Source organism: Leucoraja erinacea, chromosome 12 (assembly GCF_028641065.1).
Source record: "Leucoraja erinacea ecotype New England chromosome 12, Leri_hhj_1, whole genome shotgun sequence".
Taxonomy (NCBI): domain Eukaryota; kingdom Metazoa; phylum Chordata; class Chondrichthyes; order Rajiformes; family Rajidae; genus Leucoraja; species Leucoraja erinaceus.
The window spans coordinates 36,143,744-36,163,400 of record NC_073388.1 but is presented as its reverse complement, the minus strand read 5'-3'; the positions used below and the strand labels follow the sequence as shown (position 1 = coordinate 36,163,400).

Here is a 19,657-nt window from a genome sequence, read left to right as displayed (position 1 = left end):
GGTACAAACCAGTATCTGGTTGCCAAGCCGGGCAAAATGACTCGGTGTTTAGGTTGCCCGGCGGCGCTTTGAGTGGTCAATGGAACCCGGGCAACCGTTAATTTTGAGCCCTGCATGCTTTACTCTAACACATGCACACTGCCACGGCAACTGGTCGGTACCGAGCATGCTCTACTTCCCTTTGCATTGTGGGAGATCTGGACGCCATTGCTGTCCAGTCGCCGCCTCACCGCGACCGCCGAAGCCCAATACAGAATCACTCCCTGGAGTATCTCTTGCTTTTTGGTTTCCTGGTCCTCCAAACATATTCCAAATGGAATTTAAACTGGAGGTGGTGGAGTGTGGACTTTAGCAAAAAAAGGGTTCTTGGGGAAAAAAGAGCTACCTTAAATTTAGTTGCGTCTGGTTGGGTAACTACGGCAGGGTTAAGACTATTCCATGCTTTAATTACGCGGGGGAACTCCATGGAGCAGCCAGCAACTCTGGATAGAAGAAATTGGGTGATGTTTCAGGTAGAGACCCTTCTTTAAACACCCTCTGGTTTTAGTATTTTAAAGTTTAATTTAAAGATACAGCATGCAATCAGGCCCTTCGGCCCACCAAGTCCACGCCGACCACCGATCACCCGTGTTCTAGTTCTATCCCACACATTAGTGACGTAAGTCAAGAATCTTTTATTCTCTCACATTCCAGTTAGAACAATGAAATCCTTACTTGCAGCAGCACAATACCCACACATACATACACACAATTTTCCTCCTGGGATTAATAAAGTTCTATCGTATCGTATTAGACAATAGACAATAGGTGCAGGAGTATGCCATTCGGCCCTTCGAGCCAGCACCGCCATTCAATCTGATCATGGCTGATCATCCCCAATCAGTACTCAGGGCTCTCGCTGAACTTTTTCCCCCTGTTGCTAGCCGGGCAACCTAGGCAGCTTTTTAGGTTGCCAAATAACAGTTTAGGTGGTCATTTAAGACGGCTTGCATGACACGTGCGATGTGCTCGGACGAAGTGCGTAGTTACCCATCAGAATTATGGTCAATGAAGCAGTCACATATTATTTCTGCTTCAAATAAAGTCACAAACTAAACATATTCACCAATCAAGACATGATATATACCACAATAACATGCAGTAAAATTACAATGCAGTAACTCATCTCCTTTTACTCGTTGCAAAGAATGCAAATTCTATTATTTCTTTCCACTTCCAAACAAAATTCTGGTTGGATTATTCAGCATATGATCAACCTCAGTGAGATCAAGTGCAGGCTTGGCGATCGCTTCGCACAACACCTACACTCAGTTTGCAATAACCAACCTGATCTCCTGGTGGCGCAGCACTTCAACTCCTCCTCCTATTCCGAATCCGACCTTTCTGTCCAGGGCCTCTTCCATGGCCATAGTGAGGCCCACCGCAAATTAGCAGAACAGCACCTCATATTTTGCTTGGGTAGTTTACACCCCAGCGGTATGAACATTGACTTCTCCAATTTCAGGTAGTCCTTGCTTTCTCCCTCCTTCCCCTCCCATTCCTATCTCTCCCACAGCCTATTGTCTCTGCCTCTTCCTCTTTATTTTTCTCTACCCCCCCCACCCCCCCCTCGACATCAGTCTGAAGAAGGGTCTCGACCCAAAACATCACCTATTCCTTCGCTCCATAGATGCTGCCTCACCCGCTGATTTTCTCCAGCTTTGTCTACCAATGGCGGCTTTCCATAGAGACCGCTCCTTCCCCCCTCGAGTGTTCCATCTCCGTTCAGGGGGTGGCCGGAGATGAGATATCCGGACCAACAGGACATCAGCCCTCAGGCCCAGTACAGTGAAGCACTAAACCCAGCTCATCGCCGCCTTTCCTGCCGGGCCAACTAGTAGCCCGGTCCGACAGAACCCACAACCAGCGGCAACTCCAGCCCAATCCCACTCCAACTCCAGAGGACAAATGCCAGCTTGCCCACGGTCTCAGAACAAGCTGTACCTTGCACACCACCAGCTTCTGCCCCTACGGTGTCTGCTGCCACTTCATCCACAACCCCGAGGAGGAGTGAGTGCCCTGACCTCACCCGAGCCAGAGCACCAACCTGGGCTAAGCCTCCTCTAGCCCGGTGTTAGCCTTCAGCCCCGACCTGGAGTTAGAGCTGGCCCGGACTCGGGCTTGGGGCTGGGTAAGGGAGGGGGAGGAGGTTGCTGCTGCCGCCAGCACCACCACCACCAGTACCCAAAGCTCCAGTGGGCGCCTGTTCTTCCATGGCAGTAGCTCATCCACAGACTCTCTCTCTGACCAAGACAAATCTAGCAGCAGCGACTCAGAGTCACCCATCTTCGAGAAGGCCAGGCAGCTGCCCATCTTCAGCAGGATCACGGTGTCGGATCGAAGGGAGAGGGGTGGAGGTGGAGAGCTGTTGGGGCCAACCCGGCACGACAGGCAGAGCCGAGCTGGAGCCAGCGGCTGCAGGTCCGGACCAGCCCCGCCAGCCCAGGGCCACCCCGGACAGGGACGGGACACCGGGGAGGGGACGGCCCAACAGTAACTCAACAGCACCCACAGCGACTGAGAGCCGGCCCCGGATGAAACGCAAGCCTGCCCACAATGCAGCACCACCGTTGTCAAGACTTTCATAGCTAGTGACCTATGACCTAGGCATGCGCAGTTGGAATACCAAACTTGCTTGTTCTGAGGGAGTGTCATAATTGATACTTTTGGAAGAATTAAATTAAATAAAACCTTTGCTCTCAAAGGATGAACATAAGAGATTGAATTACAATTAGATGAATATGGATCTAGTGTGAGATCAAACAGATAATTATCCAGTAATAGTTGAAAATCTGATCATTTCATACTGCTAAGAGCATGCTGTGGGTAAAATGACTGCCTAATTTTACACAATAAAAGCACATATCACAAGTATTTATTTCATTGCAAAGCAATTTAGGAAAACAAGGCCATAAAGTGCTATATAAATTCAATCTTTTTCTTCAACAATAACATTGAACATAGTTTAAAAAGCTATATGATTCACAAAAGCCATATGCAGTTACAACAAAAAATTGTGCCGCTAACATTTTTTTTGATTTGGTGTTAGAGGAAATTAATATAGAGAGGGGTGATGTCTCAGTTATGCATGGGGTGAGACTGCATCTAGAATACACGACATAGTATTAATCTACTTATTAAGGAAATGTTAATGCTTTAGAAGCAGTTCAAATGAGGTTTAATATAGGGAGGTTGCACGGCAGTCGGGTCACGACCATGACCGTACTGTTCCTACGCTACGCCAACTGGAGTATAGCGGGGATGCACGGAAGATCACTGGGTCATAGGGCTTGACGTACGGAGCCGCTAAATGCAACTGGAAGTCATCCGTCACTTCCGGTATATGTTATTAATGCTAGAAACGCGTACTTTCCTACCTGTTAAAAACCGCCAAAATGTTGAATTTTTGCACTGAAAAAAATTGTGGGAGTCGGGGTAAGTGTGAGAGACATGTACCCAACTTCAGAATTCCAAAAGTGAAGCGAAATGAAGGTATAGAGAAGCGAGAACTGCAGGGCCAACAGCAGTTAAAGTGCTTGGTAAACATTGAAAATATTGGGAATCATCGCGTTTGCTCACTGCATTTCATCGTAAGGCATTATTTGTGTTTTTTCTTGATTCCTTTGGTATCTAACAATTCTCAGAAGTGATAAATCTGGCTAAATTTTTCTTCAGATGCGTTTTCATTTTGTATGTAAAAACCCACGAGAACCATGGGCGATTTAAAAAAATTACAGCCAGATTTATTACTTCTGAAACTTTTTAGATGCCAAAGGAATCAAGAAAAAACACAAATAATGCCTTAGTTGATGAAATGCAGTGAGCAAACGGCCAATGTTCGCTAAACACTCTGGCTGTTGTTGTCCCTTCAGCTCTCGTTTCTATCTACCGTCATTTCTCCTCACTTTTGGAATTCTGAAGTAGGCTAAATGTCTCACACGCTTATCCCGATTTCCATAATTATTTACAGCGCAAAAATCGACAATTTCAGCTTGTTTTAACGGGCCCACTACGCTGGAAACAATGGTAAGTGCCTACCTGCAGTACATCGCGTGTAATCCATTTGGAGTAACGTAGTAGTCATGTGACCCGACTGCCGTGAAACCTCCCTATACGCGATGAACTGCAGGTAAGCACCATTGTTTCCAGCGTAGCCAGATTTATCACTTCTGAGACTTTTTAGATACCAAAGGAATCAAGAAAAAACACAAATAAAGCTTTACTGTTGATGAAATGCAGTGAACAAACGCGATAATTCCCAATATTTTCAATTTCTATATCTGCACGGCCAATATTCACCAAGCACTTTAGCTGTTGTCCCTTCAGCTCTCGCTTCTCTTTACCTTCATTTCGCTTCACTTTTGGAATTCTGAAGTTGGGTACATGTCTCTCACGTTTACCCCGATATCCACAATTTTTTACAGTGCAGAAATTCAACATTTTGGCGATTTATAACAGGTAGGAAAGTACGCGTTTCGTATCGCAACATATACTGCGATGTCCTCCAGATGGATTGGGCGGCTCCGTGCGTCGAGCCCTATGACCCAATGACCTTACGTGCAACCCCCCTATACACAGAGGCATGGGTGGCAGATTCGAGTGCAGTGATCAGGATGGCTGCAGGGACTCTGAACTCAGTGGGACCAATAGCTAACCCAAGATAATGGATACTTACCTGAATTGGAGTGATGCCAAATTATGTGTGCAAGTACAGCAGGTTCGAGGAGGCAGAGGCGAGGATTACATATCCCGCGGTCTTGTTCAAAGATCATAGCTCCGCTTTATGATCCGTGGTCTTGTTCATGTTACCCTGGTTAATGTCGTTTACCTGCTCCACCCCAGGGTTCAGGTGGGAAGCTGCTGCCGCCTCACCGACACAGGTCTGGAGCAGCGCCGACTCGACTCGACTGCCAGCGACCCCCCCCCCCCAACTACCACCACCATCCCATTACTAAAGCTGAAGCTGCCGGGTCGCCATACCTGCCTCCGTCGAATCCGGCGCGCTAACTCCACTCCCGGGAGCAGGAGGAGAGGCTGAACGGCGGGTGGGACCGGTCGGGAATTCCTGGGCCCGCCGACCGTCTGGATGAGCGAGAGGAGGGCGCGTAGGAGCCGGGAAAGAGCGCGGAGCAGCAGCGTCGCGCTGCGCTCGAGCACCGAGGACGACATCACGCGCCAACAACAAACTAACGGACCTGATCTTTGCAACGGTCTGCGTGTGGGGGAGGGACGGGGCGGGCAGGGGAGGGGGGGGGAGGGGCGGGGCGGCGGGCGGGGGCGGGGGCGGGGAGGGGAGAGGCGGGGGGCGGGGCGGGGCAGGGCGGGGAGGGGGGGGGGCGGGGGGGGCGGAGGCGGGGCGGGGGGAGGGGCAGAGGCGGGGAGGGGCGGGGGCAGAGGCGGGGAGGGGGAGCGGGGCGGAGGCGGGGAGGGGCGGAGGTGATGGGGCAGAGGGGCATTTCAAAAAACGTTGAATGTAATCGTTTTAAACAACTCCAGAGGTAATGTGATAGCATGGGAGAGAAAAGCGTTGATTGGATGAAAAGGACGATGAGGCATGAAAGATAATCAAAATATTTGTTCCCTGTTGTTGACGTATCGAAACCATGTGTTTAAGATGAGAGGAAGGAATTTTAAAACAATGCAAGCAACTATGATGTGTAGAAAGAATAACAGATGCTGGTTTACACCGAAGATAGACACACATGTTGGAGTAAGTCAGCGAATCAGGCAGGCAGTGTCTCTGGAGATACCTCTAGAGAGATACTGCATGATTCGCTGAGTCACTCCAGCATCTGTGTCCATCTTCGGTTTAAACCAGCATCTGTTGTTCCTTCCTACATGTTTCGGGTCGAGATCCTTCTTCAGGTTGTGAGTCTGACCCCTAGATCTGCTGGTACGTGAAATACATAAAATTAACATGTAGACATGTTAAGTCTGGCTCCAAAATTGGCTGTGTGATAGAACGCTGTCAGTAACGGTGGATGGGTGTTTTTTTCTGACTAACAAGTAGTGATTCTTGACGCCAAAGTAGGCAGGAACCATCCATACCTGCCAATAAAATACCAATAATGTGCAGTAATCCAACAAAATAGCTCTGTGTCCTCTCCAAGAGATATTCTGATCTATTTGAATAGGTCAAGCAATGTGTGTTCCTCGTCAACTGGAAAATACTCATGCCGTTATTGAATCAGTAAGTACAAAGTTGAATTGTCCGTAGGTAGCCAAAAATGCTGGAAAAACTCAGCGGGTGAGGCAGCATATATGGAGAGAAGGAATAGGCGACGTTTCGGGTCGAGACCCTTCTTCAGACTGATGTAGATGGTAGAGGGGGGGGGTGAGGGGGGGGAGGAGCAAAGATCTTAGAGCAGAATGATAAGATCTTTGCAGAGGCAGGAGCAAAGATCCTATAGCCTTTGGCAAGGACTCCTATAGGATCTTTGCTCTCTCCCCCCCCCGATCGTCTGGCGGACCCCCCCCCCCCCCCCCCCCCTGTCACGCTCCTCACTCCCCCTCTCCTCCGGGAGATCGCTCCGTCTCTCACTCCCGCTCTCTCTCTCTCCCCCCCCCTCTCCCCCTCCCCCCCCCCTCCCCCCCCCCTATCTCTCTCACTATCCCCCACCCTCTCTCCCCCCCCCCCCCCCCTTCTCTCACTCCCCCTTCCCCCTCCCCCCACCCTCCCTCCGCTAAGCCCCCTTCCCCCCTCCACACAGTTAGTGTGTGTGTGCCGCATCCGCCCTGCCCCCCAGCCCACCCCCCCCCCTCTCCTCCTCCCCCCTCCCCTGCAACCACACCCTTTTGGGGGAACAGACCCCTCCGGTCTGCACTTGGTCTAGTTTTCGCTCAACCTGTCAGGTCTCACTACAGCAAGTTAAGACTCGCTACAGTATGCACCAGATTCCACAATTTCAAGTTGAAAAATGCAAAAAGCTCCGTACCAATGGGAGGGGGAACATCCCCCTCCCCACAACTCTCCCCCCCCCCCCCCCCCCCCTTGACCTTCTCCCCCCCCCCCCCCCCCACTCTCGGTCGCTACGCTCCCTCGGGCTTCGTCTCTCGCAATAGGGGGGTTGCACATAAGGTCACTGGGTCATAGGGCTTGACGCACTGAGCCGCTCAATCCATCTGGAGGACATCCGTAATTTCCGGTATATGTTATTAATGTAAGAAACGCATACTTTCCTATCTGTTAAAAACCGCCAAAATTTTGAATTTTTGCGCTGAAAAAAAATTGTGGAAGTCGGGGTAAGTGTGAGAGACATGTACCCAACATTAGAATTCCAAAAGTGCAGCGAAACAAAGGTATAGAGAAGCGAGAGCTGAAGGGACAACACCTTGAGAACCACGGGCGATTAAAAAAAATTACAGCCAGATTTATCACTTCTGAATCTTTTTAGATGCCAATGGAATCAAGAAAAAACACAAATAATGCCTTAGTTGATGAAATGCAGTGAGCAAACTGCCAATGTACGCTAAGCACTTTAGCTGTTGTTCAGAGGTACACAAAAAAACTGGAGAAACTCAGCAGGTGCAGCAGCATCTACGGAACGAATGAAATAGGCAACGTTTCGGGCCGAAACCCTTCTTCAGACTGATCGGGGGTGGGGAAAAGAAAGGAAAAAGGAGGAGCCCGAAGGCTGGGGGATGGGAGGAGACAGCAAGGGGACTGAGGAAGGGGAGGAGATAACAAGGACTAACAAAATTGGGAGAATTCGATGTTCATGCCCCCAGGATGCAGACTCCCCAAGAATAGAATAGAATAGAATAGAATAGAATAGAATAGAATGGTTTCTTTATTGTCATTGTAACATGAACCATGTACAACGAAATTTAAAAATGTCAGCCAGTCAGTGCACCATTCAAACATTTCTAAAAGCTAACGATACATACAAGATAAAATATTAAAAGATAAACAACTAAAATAAATATCACGAAAATAGCACGCATAAACACCCAAGCGGAATATGAGGTGCTGTCGCTTCTATCTACCGTAATTTCTCCTCACTTTTGGAATTCTGAAGTAGGCTAAATGTCTCTCACGCTTATCCCGATTTCCATAATTAGTTACAGCGCAAAAATTGACAATTTCAGCCGGTTTTAACGGGCCCGTTCTGCTGGAAACAATAGTAAGTGCTTACCTGCAGTTCATCGCGTGTACTCCGCTTGGCGTAGCGTAGCAACAGTACGGGTCATGGGTCGTGACCCGACTGCCGTGAAACCTCCCTATTTCTCCATCCCAACTCTCACCCAATGTTGGCAGCCCTGTAACAGTTTTGTTTTCACTATCTTGCCTTTCTATTACACAATTGATCCTTTGTGGAAGGATAAGTAACAAATGCTCACTACATTTTAACAGCATTACGTTTCAAATGTTGCAGCTATAAATTCATTCCCGGGAGGCTTACTCTTGGTTTCTGTAGTTGTGGTGCTTGTGTTGTTGGAGCTTTGGCTGCAGGCTCCTCTTCCTCGCGGGAGTGCGCGTTCTTCCGGCGCGGGATCGCGCTTCGCCGGACCCTGCGCTTGCGCACCCGCGCGTTGGCTTCTCGGAGCAGTGCGGCGTTGAGACGTGAAATAGGAATAACGTCGGGGGTCAAAGGATTCACTGCAACCATGTTACAGTGCAGGGCAGTGTGGCAGAAACTAGCGCCGCTGAGCAGGGCATCGTCCACGCTAGGGAGGACTGGCAGCAAGAGGCGAGGTAAACGGCCGAGAGCGGTGTGTACAGGTCGCTGCCGAGTCAGCCTAGGCCTCTCATGGTCCTGGGAATTACAGCCTATGTTGCGAGGCCCATTCGAGCCAAGGTCGTGGGAACATTCTTATGCACAATGTTTTTTGGCGACAGCTCCATTGCAGAATATATCTCAATTTTATTAAATACGTGATCATTTCCTCGGCGGTTTTTCTGACTTGCGCCCTTGTTTTCCACTTTTCTTTCAATAACTAACTCCAAGAGCAACAGTTGTGCGTTGCACGGTGGTGCTCAATGGTACCCAGATGAATGAACTCTTGAAAGTTATTGGGGAGTCTACACTACGCGAGCTACGTGGACGATGTATAAACGAAAATAATATAGTATATACTGTCCATTTGTTTTAGTACTAAACTTATTCTTGGTGATTCTGATAACAATTAACTTACAGCATGCAAATTCCAGTAGATTGGTTCAATGTTACCCAGAAGGGCAGTTATATATGCACACATTTGATGTCTTATAGAACTCAAAAAATATATATTTCCCCCAATATTAATAAAACACATTGAAATTAGCATCTGCAATGCTGGAATTCTGAAATACAAAATATAATCCTATAAATAATTGGGTTGGACACCATTTGGAAATTGAGATAGTTAACATTTGAAATTATTTTCTCTTTTTGAACTTGTGCCTCATTTGAAATATGTTGAATGTAATGGTTTTTAAACAACTACAGAGGTAGTGTGATAACAAGGGAAATAAAGTGTTGATAGGATGAATAAGATAATGAGGGAAAATACTCTAAAATGGAGGATCACGGCAGGACTCGAGGGCCTGAGTTCCAGGGAAAGACTGGGCAGACGACGACTTGATTCCTTGGAAAACAGTATGCTGAGAGGTGACTTTTCGAAATGTATAAAATCATGAGGGAAATAGATGAGGATAGTATTTTCCCCAAGGGTGGAAACTTTTGAACTAGAGGGCATGGGATTAAGGAGATGGGAAAGATTTAATAAGAACCCTGGGCAACCTTTTCACTCATAAGGAGGTGGAAATATGGAATGAGCCGCCAGAGGAAATAGAGGCAGGTACTACAACAGCATTTAAAAGATACATAGATAGGGAAGGTTTAAAGGGATATGGGCCAAATGCAGGTAAATGGGACTAGCTGAGATGGGGTATCTTAGTCAAGGTTGGAGAAGAAAAGATTTTGTCTGAGAATGAAAATGGGAAAGTGAGAACCTTCTGACAAATCAGTCTGAAGAAGGGTCTCGACATGAAACGTCACCCAATCCTCTCCAGTGATGCTGCCTGTCTCGCTGAGTTACTGTCAGAACTTGTATTGGAATCGGTTCCCAGGAAAAGGTGACAGTGTGGTTATAATCTGAGGTATCTTATCAATAATTAATATACTTTCCCAAGATTCCTTTGAATGCTGAACAATGAGATCAGAATGAAATGAAGATTTTAAAATAGCAATTATTGGAAGTTAGGGATATTTTATCATCCAGGATCCAGGATGTCACGGACAGAGTGCAGAAAATCCTCAAGGGCGAAGGTGAACATCCGGAAGTGGTAGTCATGTCGGCACAAACAATGTCGGAAAGAAGGGGATGAATATTCTGCAGCGTGACTTTAGAGAGCTCGGAAAAACGTTGAAAAGCAGGATCTCCAGGGTTGTTATCTTCGGTTTGCTTCCAGTTCCCCGTGCTGGCGAGAGCAGGAACAGGGAGATACGGGACCTGAACGTGTGGCTGAGCAACTGGTGCATGGGGCAGGGATTTAGATTCTTAGATCACTGGGATCTGTTTTGGGGTAAGGGGGAACTGTACAAAAGGGACGGATTGCATCTTAACAGGTGTGGGACCAGCATTCTGGCAGGCAGGTTTGCCACTGCTACACGGGTGGCTTTAAACTGAATAAGGGGGGTGTGGAGAATAATGAGATAGTGGAGGATGGAGTTAAAGGGAAAGGGTTTCTTAAATGTGTGAGCGTAGAGACCAAGGGGTGTAAACTGAGGGTAGAAGTAATAGGTAGCAAGGTGAAAAGTAAAAGTGGCAGGCAGACAAAACCGGGCAAAAATCAAAAAGGGCCACTTTTCAACATAATTGTATAAGGGGTAAGTCAAGTCAGAAGGCTTTGTGTCTCAATGCAAGGAGCATTCGTAATAAGGTGGATGAGCTGAATGTGCAGATAGCTATTAATGACTATGATATAGTTGGGATCACGGAGACATGGCTCCAGGGTGACCAAGCCTGGGAGCTGAACATCCAGGGATACTCAATATTCAGGAGGGATAGAGAGAAAGGAAAAGGAGGTGGGGTAGCGTTACTGATTAGAGAGGAGATTAATGCAATGGAAAGGAAGGACATTAGTTTGGAGGATGTGGAATCGGTATGGGTAGAGCTGCGAAACACTAAGGGGCAGAAAACGCTGGTGGATGTTGTGTACAGGCCACCTAACAGTAGTAGTGAAGTTGGAGATGGTATCAAACAGGAAATTAGAAATGCGTGCGACAAAGGCAAAACAGTTATAATGGGTGGCTTCAATCTACATATAGATTGGGTGAATCAAATTGGCAGGGGTGCTGAGGAAGAGGATTTCTTGGAATGTATGCGGGATAGTTATCTAAATCAACATGTAGAGGAACCAACGAGAGAGCAGGCTATTTTAGACTGGGTATTGAGTAATGAGGAAGGGTTAGTTAGCAATCTTGTTGTACGTGCCCCCTTGGGCAAGAGTGACCATAATATGGTTGAGTTCTTCATTAGGATGGAGAGTGACATTGTTAATTCAGAAACAATGGTTCTGAACTTAAAGAAAGGTAACTTTGAGGGTATGAGACGTGAATTGGCCAAGATTGACTGGCAATTAATTCTAAAAGGGTTGACGGTGGATATGCAATGGAAGACATTTAAAGACTGCATGGATGAACTACAAAAATTGTTCATCCCAGTTTGGCAAAAGAATAAATCAGGGAAGGTAGTACATCCGTGGATAACAAGGGAAATCAGGGATAGTATCAAAGCGAAGGATGATGCGTACAAACTAGCCAGAAAAAGCAGCATACCGGAGGACTGGGAGAAATTCAGAGGCCAGCAGAGGAGGACAAAGGGCTTAATTAGGAAAGGAAAAATAGATTATGAAAGAAAACTGGCAGGGAACATAAAAACTGACTGCAAAAGTTTTTATAGATATGTGAAAAGAAAGAGATTAGTTAAAACAAATGTAGGTCCCTTGCAGTCAGAAACAGGTGAGTTGATCATGGGGGACAAGGATATGGCGAACCAATTGAATAACTACTTTGGTTCCGTCTTCACTAAGGAAGACATAAATAATTTGCCGGAAATAGCAGGGGACTGCGGGTCAAAGGAGTTGGAGGAATTGAGTGAAATCTAGGTTAGCCGGGAAGTGGTGTTGGGTAAATTGAATGGATTAAAGGCCGATAAATCCCCAGGGCTAGATAGGCTGCATCCCAGAGCACTTGAGGAAGTAGCTCCAGAAATAGTGGATGCATTAGTTATAATCTTTCAAAACTCTTTAGATTCTGGAGTAGTTCCTGAGGATTGGCGGGTAACAAACATAACCCCACTTTTTAAGAAGGGAGGGAGAGAGAAAACGGTGAATTACAGACCAGTTAGTCTAACATCGGTAGTGGGGAAACTGCTAGATTCAGTTATTAAAGATGGGATAGCAGCACATTTGGAAAGTGGTGAAATCATTGAACAAAGTCAGCATGGATTTACGAAAGGTAAATCATGTCTGACGAATCTTATAGAATTTTTCGAGGATGTAACTAGTAGCGTGGATAGGGGAGAACCAGTGGATGTGGTGTATCTGGACTTCCAGAAGGCTTTCGACAAGGTCCCACATAAGAGATTAGAATACAAACTTAAAGTACACGGCATTGGGGTTTCAGTATTGATGTGGATAGAGAACTGGCTGGCAAACAGGAAGCAAAGAGTAGGAGTAAACGGGTCCTTTTCACAATGGCAGGCAGTGACTAGTGGGGTACCGCAAGGCTCAGTGCTGGGACCCCAGCTATTTACAATATATATTAATAATCTGGATGAGGGAATTGAAGGCAATATCTCCAAGTTTACGGATTACACTAAGCTGGGGGGCAGTGTTAGCGGTTAGGAGGATGCGAGGAGACCGCAAGGGTACTTGTATAGACTGGGTGAGTGGGCAAATATGTGGCAGATGGAGGATAATGTGGATAAATGTGATGTTATCCATTTTGGTGGCAAAAACAGGAAAGCAGACTATTATCTAAATGGTGGCCGACTAGGAAAAGGGGAGATGCAGCGAGACCTGGGTGTCATGGTACACCAGTCATTGAAAGTAGGCATGCAGGTGCAGCAGGCAGTGAAGAAAGCGAATGGTATATTAGCTTTCATAGCAAAAGGATTTGAGTATAGGAGCAGGGAGGTTCTACTGCAGTTGTACAGGGTCTTGGTGAGACCACACCTGGAGTATTGCGTACAGTTTTGGTCTCCAAATCTAAGGAAGGACATTATTGCCATAGAGGGAGTGCAGAGAAGGTTCACCAGACTGATTCCTGGGATGTCAGGACTGTCTTATGAAGAAAGACTGGATAGACTTGGTTTATACTCTCTAGAATCTAGGAGATTGAGAGGGGATCTTATAGAAACTTACCAAATTCTTAAGGGGTTGGACAGGCTAGATGCAGGAAGATTGCTCCCGATGTTGGTGAAGTCCAGGACAAGGGGTCACAGCTTAAGGATAAGGGGGAAATCCTTTAAAACCGAGATGAGAAGAACTTTTTTTCACACAGAGAGTGGTGAATCCCTGGAACACTCTGCCGCAGAGGGTAGTCGAGGCCAGTTAATTGGCTATATTTAAGAGGGAGTTAGATGTGGCCCTTGAGGCTAAGGGGATCAGAGGGTATGGAGAGAAGGCAGGTACGGGATACTGAGTTGGATGATCAGCCATGATCATATTGAATGGCGGTGCAGGCTCGAAGGGCCGAATGGCCTACTCTTGCACCTAATTTCTATGTTTCTATGTTTATGTGCACATTGAATGGAAGAGTTTACAAACATGACTGTTCAATCTACATTTGGTTTTCCTAATATAGAAGAGTTCAAGAGAATTTATTGTCACATGCATCAATTGGCACAGTGAGATTTAAATCACCATACAGCCATACGAATAAAAAGAACACAATACACAATAGAATTTAACATGAACATCCCCTAGAGTTAAATCAACGTTTCCCACTCTGCGGGAAGGCAATAAAGTTCCTCTTGTTCACTCATGGTCGGGCCTTTAAGGCCTCTGCATTTGCCGCAACGGCGGCCCAATTGTACTATAAGCAGTGAGTATGGTCTACTAAATTAAGAAAGTACTAGTCAACAATCATATGGAAGGAGTATTTGAGGTCATGGATGGTAGAAAGTAAGGTTACGAATAGCCAGGTGTTGTCCTGCGTATGTATGAGAAGGAGTCTTGAACATTACAGCTGACTGGAATGGATTAAGGAGATACAAAGGACCAGATCTTTCAAAATACTAAATGGGAAGCAGAAGAGAGCTTTTTGGTGATGACATTGCATAGGAGTGTCTTTGAATGTTCAACCTGGTGAGGTGGAGGGTGATGACAATAAGGATACAGGTCTTTCTGGGGATCAAGGGATGAGTTACAGTAGAATTGAAAGAAATCGGACATACTGTCAAATATCCTGGTTCCATATGAGGAATATTCCTTCAAATAGCCCTTGGGATCACTCGTTTGGAAATCGCTTTTATTTGATGCAAGGAAGAGTAGACTAAAGATGGTGCATTTTTAATTATTTTGTGTATTTGCACCAGATTTACAGTGCCCTCCATAATGTTTGGGACAAACTCATCGTTTATTTATTTGCTTCTGTACTCGACAATTTGAGATTTGTAATAGAAAAATCACATGAGGTTAAAGTGCACATTGTCAGATTTTAATAAAGGTCATTTTAATACATTTTGGTTTCACCATGTAGAAATTGCAGCAGTGTTTATACATAGACCCCATTTCAGGGCACCATAATGTTTGAGACTGCTTCAAGCCTGCGATTCACTGACATCACCAGTTGCTGGGTGTCTTCTCTGGTGATGCTCTGCCGGGCCTGTAGTGCATTCATCTTTAGCTTATGCTTGTTTTGCGGGCTAGTCCCCTTCAGTTTTCTCTTCAGCATATGAAAGGCATGCTCAAATGGGTTCAGATCAGGTGATTGACTTGGCCACACAAGAATTTACAATTTTTTTTAGCTTTGAAAAACTCCTTTGTTGCTTTAGCAGTATGTTTGGGATCTCTTCACTCAGTTATATATTCAAAGCACTATTAAATTTGTGAATACATCTTGGTTTTAATAGACCCCATAATACAAAGGTAACATGCAGAGTACTCAGCAAGCTTTAGTGTGTCCACGGGGCGATAATCAGAATTAATATTTTGGGACTGACATTCATGGTTTTGAGCAATGCTGAGGCAAAATGAATGAGGAAGGGCTCTGCTGGGATGGAAGATAGCAATGGAAAAACACCCAGCTAAGTAATTACTGGTGTCTGCTGTCTGGAGGTGGAAAGATGACCAATAGTTAGAGTCATTGATTGAACACACCTGCCAAATTGGAAAATAAGGTACTGTGTTGTTTCTTTGCATCCTTTTATTTCTCAAGTAATTATCTTGTAGGAACAGCATTTTTTATGCTAACATACAATGGTTGCTTTATTGCAATGAGGAAGAAATACTGTACACCATGAATTGTCTTAAAATTATGAGTTGAGCCTTGTAAGTACTATAATGCTATCTATAGCTTGTTGCCTGATTAATTTGTTGCTGTTTCAGTTTCAAATGGAAACTGTTTAATGACTTCACAGTTCTGAGGTAGAGAAATAAAACATGTCCGAATAGTCCATTGTCATTAGCTCTGATGGAAAATAATTCCCCTGATTATTAACTCTGATTTTCCAAAAATGCTGTATGACCCACTGACCACTTTTAATGGGTTCTGTTTTTACTTCCAATTCCCAATATTTTGTGTTGAGACAAAAATTTGTGATTTGTTAGCCTGGCAGGAACATTTTGAAATCCTTTACACCTAACAAGTTATTTATAAAGCCAATGATCTATACAGTTGAATCAGTAATTTGTTTATTATTTTGTGCTCATCGTTTAATGCAGTGCGCATAATTCCCTATTTTTGAATTTGTTAACCTCTTTGTTCCAGGCAGTTTTGTACAGAATTTCATTTTGGTTAACCTAATTCTATTTTGATAGAACAGTTCTTGCAACTGTTTGTTGCATAGGCTTTTAAAATATTAAATATAACTGAGTGTTGAAAGAGTATTGATCTACTATTAAATGGTAGATCAATTTTTAAACTGTGCCTCAGTTCTTCAAAACTGCAAAACCGTAACTCAACGGTTTGGTAGATTGATACATTTTTGGAGGGGAAGAAAATCGAAGTGGTATATTTGGAACTAAAATATTAAATTAAAAATAAACATGCATGAAACAGGGGCCAACATCTGTAATTCTGGGAAGAACATGCAACTTCCATACAGATCAGCACGAATCTGAGCCTATGCGGCAGTAGCTTCAACTGTTTCGCCACTGGGCTATCTCTATTATTTTTCATTAATTCTCATCCTGGAGGATGCAACTCCCTAATTAAGGGTGAGAATATAGGGATCACAGCAACGTTTATTGGGGCTCTATGAGACTTCATTAACATTGGTAAACCTTTTAACTAAATTACTGTGTGTGTGCGTGCGTGCTCATTTCGTTCCCTGAATTGCCTCAATTCCTTCATAGGAGCTGTCCCTTATATAGAGTTATAGAGACAGCCTATCTAGGGCCCTTCTGGCATTAATCACTCATTGACAACCACGTTAGCCCTTTTAAAAAGATTCTCCCAACCTTATCTCCTCCTCCCGCTCCCCCCCAGATTCTAGCTTTCATATTTTCGAGTCATAGAGCTATATATTGCAGTAATAGGCCCTACTGCCCACCTTGCCCATGCCGATCAAGTTGGCATACTGGGCTAATACTATTTGCTTCCATTCTACCCATGGCCCTCTAAACCCTTCCTTTCCATATTTATGCTCAAATATATTTTAAAAGTAATAATTGTATCTGCTTCTAGAGCTTCTCATAGCTCATTCCTGGTATGGATTACCCTTTGAGTGAAAAGATTATTCCCAAAGTCCCTTTTAGATCTCCCTCCTGTAACCCTAAGTCTATCCTCTCTAGTTTAGGAATTCTCTATGCTGGGAAAAATGTTTTTGAGTGTTCACTTTATCCATGCTTCTCATGGTCTCAATAAGGTTAGTCTCAAACCTTCCAAATAAAAAAATTCCAGCCTATTCAATCTATAACTCAAGACTGCGGTTCCAGGAAACATCCTGGTGAATTTCTTTTGCATTCTTTCCAATTTAGTGACATATTTCCTATAGCTTGGTGACAAATGCCCACAGTACTCACAGTGTGGTCTCATCAATGATTTGTACAGCTATAGAGACAGTTTACAGTGGCCAGTTAGCTTACTATCCTGCAAGCTAACCCTCAAGGTCATATTGAAGCTGGGTTTCTGTTTTTTTGACGCAGTGGTTCCAATTGCTGCCCCACTGTACTGCCCACAATCGGTTATCATCAGGTAAGGTAGAAATTTAAGTTTATTTTCTTGAGTGTGAATAAGTGAGACTATCATTCATAAAGATTAGAAACCACTTATTTAGATGAGGGTGATTACCACTGATTTAGACTAAGATCTCAACAATGTAACCTTTGCCTCTCACATCGAACATTATTCTGCCCTGACCCTGGTGAACCACACTGTGATTCTGCTCTATGGTTTTTCTCTTGACTCTGATCTGTGTCATTGTAGTGTCATTTAGACACTGTTTATCATAATTATCATTGTTTTGACGGTTTAGATTTCACATAGTAATAAATTGACATGTTTAATTTCAAACTACATTTTCATAATTGATCTTTAAGATGCTTGATTGAGTAATAGACGTATTCACTTAACCTGCCTTCTAAAATATAAGTACCCAAATTATGATTATTATATTCTTATATTAATAAATTTTACTCTTTAGGAACTTTGTTACAGCGATGGAAACTTCCTTTAAATCAACAGATGAACAGGCAAATGGCTAGCGGCGTTGAACCTCATGGCTCTGGCGCTATTTATTTAGTGCTTATTGGCTTGACAAGTATAGGAGCTGGTGCATATGTAAGTAGAAGGGATATTTAATGAAAGGAATGAGCTTGCCACCTCTGCTTCTGTCGGTAACATTTGGAACATTTTGGAACTTCCTAATACCTCTTTACTTCCAGCTCAATTTCTTTGCTTTGTAGGTACTTGTAACTGGAAAGAAGAATAAAAATTACAGTGTGGATTGCAAAATTCATTTAACCTGTGTGACCCTTAATTTTATTAGACCTTTGGTTTCACTTTTTTAAACCAAATTGATACAATCATTAGGATCTGTCGTTAGTTTTCCCTGATTCTTTTCCATTTGCTTGCCATCTAAACCAAGAGATTCTTATTGATATGTTATTTTAGATTCATTGTTGCTTTGAAATGTGTGTAACTAGTGAATGTAGAGAAACATTTTTTTCAATTAAGCACTCTTAGCGAGGAAGTGTGCTGTAGATTCCACTAACTGTACATTTAGTTTGTAGGCAAAGGTTATTATCTAGTAATATCCTGATAAATCGGTTATTGCTAAATAAAACTTTTTTTATCCCTCACAAATTACTACTTAAATTTATGAAGTTTGATACATTGCCTAGGAATTCAAAGGAATTGCTTTACCCAAGAACTAACGTAAATGAATACATTTTTTCTGTGAATTAAGTGGGCACAATTAAGAATTTCTGCTTTATTTGGCTAATATTTTTTTTAATCAATTGATATTGCACTTTATCAATAGACTGAGCCTGATACTTCCAGTTTGATAAAAACAAATCTTAATTTTAGACCATCCTTACCATTAAAAATGAGGTATTTCCAAATGTAAAGTGGCATAGAAAAAGATATTCGGTTTTAAACTACAATATTATTTGTATTTTTCACGATTGTCCCATTCATATTTATTTTCCACCCAACTAAATATGATGGTATTAACACTTGTGTAAACACCATCTTTTTTTCCCCCCCTAGTTATTGAATGTTCTAGAGGATCTTCTCAAATATATGCACAGTCATCATACAAATTAAAATCTTTTTACTTCCAAGAAAAGTTCACTGAATATCAGAACAGTCATTTTCTGTTGGAAATATCAATTTCTAAATTATTTATTATGTGTAACTACTTCACATCAACATCAATAATGAAAACAAAGATTATACAGGGAGACAAACCAATGCGTGTTTCCCATTCCACAAAATCATAATAAATCAAGTTAGTCACTTGGAAGCTTTGCAAAGCAAGAGTATTAGTCATATTTTAGCTGGAATGCTTTTAAATTTGCATAGCTATGCATTGGAAAGAAAAGCAGCCTAAAAGTGAAATAAAAGGTCTTTTGAAATGGAAGGGTTTTCACTACTTTTTCACCAGTTTCTTCTTTTATTCTTTTCCTGATTTTCTTCTCTACTTTTCTATTCTTCTCTACAGTTTTCAAGCCTTACACAGTGCCTCCTTTAGGACCTTCAACAGGGTGTTTGATGTCCACAGGTGTGTCAAGGAACAGCAACAGCAATCTCATGTACTTCTTCATTGTTGGTGGAACGTTCATTGGGGGAATTACATATGTAAGCCAGCTTTGCCCTTTTGTAGTTGTATTTCAAATATTTCCTGTGGGTGGACCAATTGTTTCTTTTGTTTCATTGTTTCATTGAAACATTGTTTCTTTTTCCAATTAGTAGTGCCCATTTTATGCAATTGTATTCGAATAATATTAATGAAGTATAGC

General features: G+C 43.7%; 2 protein-coding genes across 9 annotated transcripts in view; one reads left to right on the top strand and one right to left on the bottom strand.

Moving 5' to 3' along the window:
* The window catches only part of LOC129702247 (fatty-acid amide hydrolase 2-like), a 39,424-nt gene extending 34,170 nt beyond the window's left edge, over window positions 1–5,254 (bottom strand). Inside the window, exon 1 of the mRNA XM_055643921.1 lies at window positions 5,020–5,254. Within this exon, the coding sequence (XP_055499896.1) occupies window positions 5,020–5,208 (189 nt within the window). The 5' untranslated portion in view covers window positions 5,209–5,254. The remainder of the gene's footprint in view (window positions 1–5,019) is intronic.
* Window positions 5,255–8,458: 3,204 nt separating this feature from the next.
* The window catches only part of aifm1 (apoptosis inducing factor mitochondrion associated 1), a 57,803-nt gene continuing 46,604 nt past the window's right edge, over window positions 8,459–19,657 (top strand). For 2 of the 8 annotated variants that reach the window (XM_055643916.1, XM_055643913.1), the window contains exons 1-2: window positions 8,541–8,734; window positions 19,360–19,496. In XM_055643916.1, coding sequence (XP_055499891.1) covers window positions 8,647–8,734; window positions 19,360–19,496 — 225 coding nt within the window. In that variant the 5' untranslated portion in view covers window positions 8,541–8,646. Of the gene's footprint in view, window positions 8,735–17,835; window positions 17,973–19,359; window positions 19,497–19,657 lie in introns of all 8 variants that reach the window. The other 6 variants (XM_055643917.1, XM_055643915.1, XM_055643919.1 and 3 more) reach the window with 4 other exon arrangements.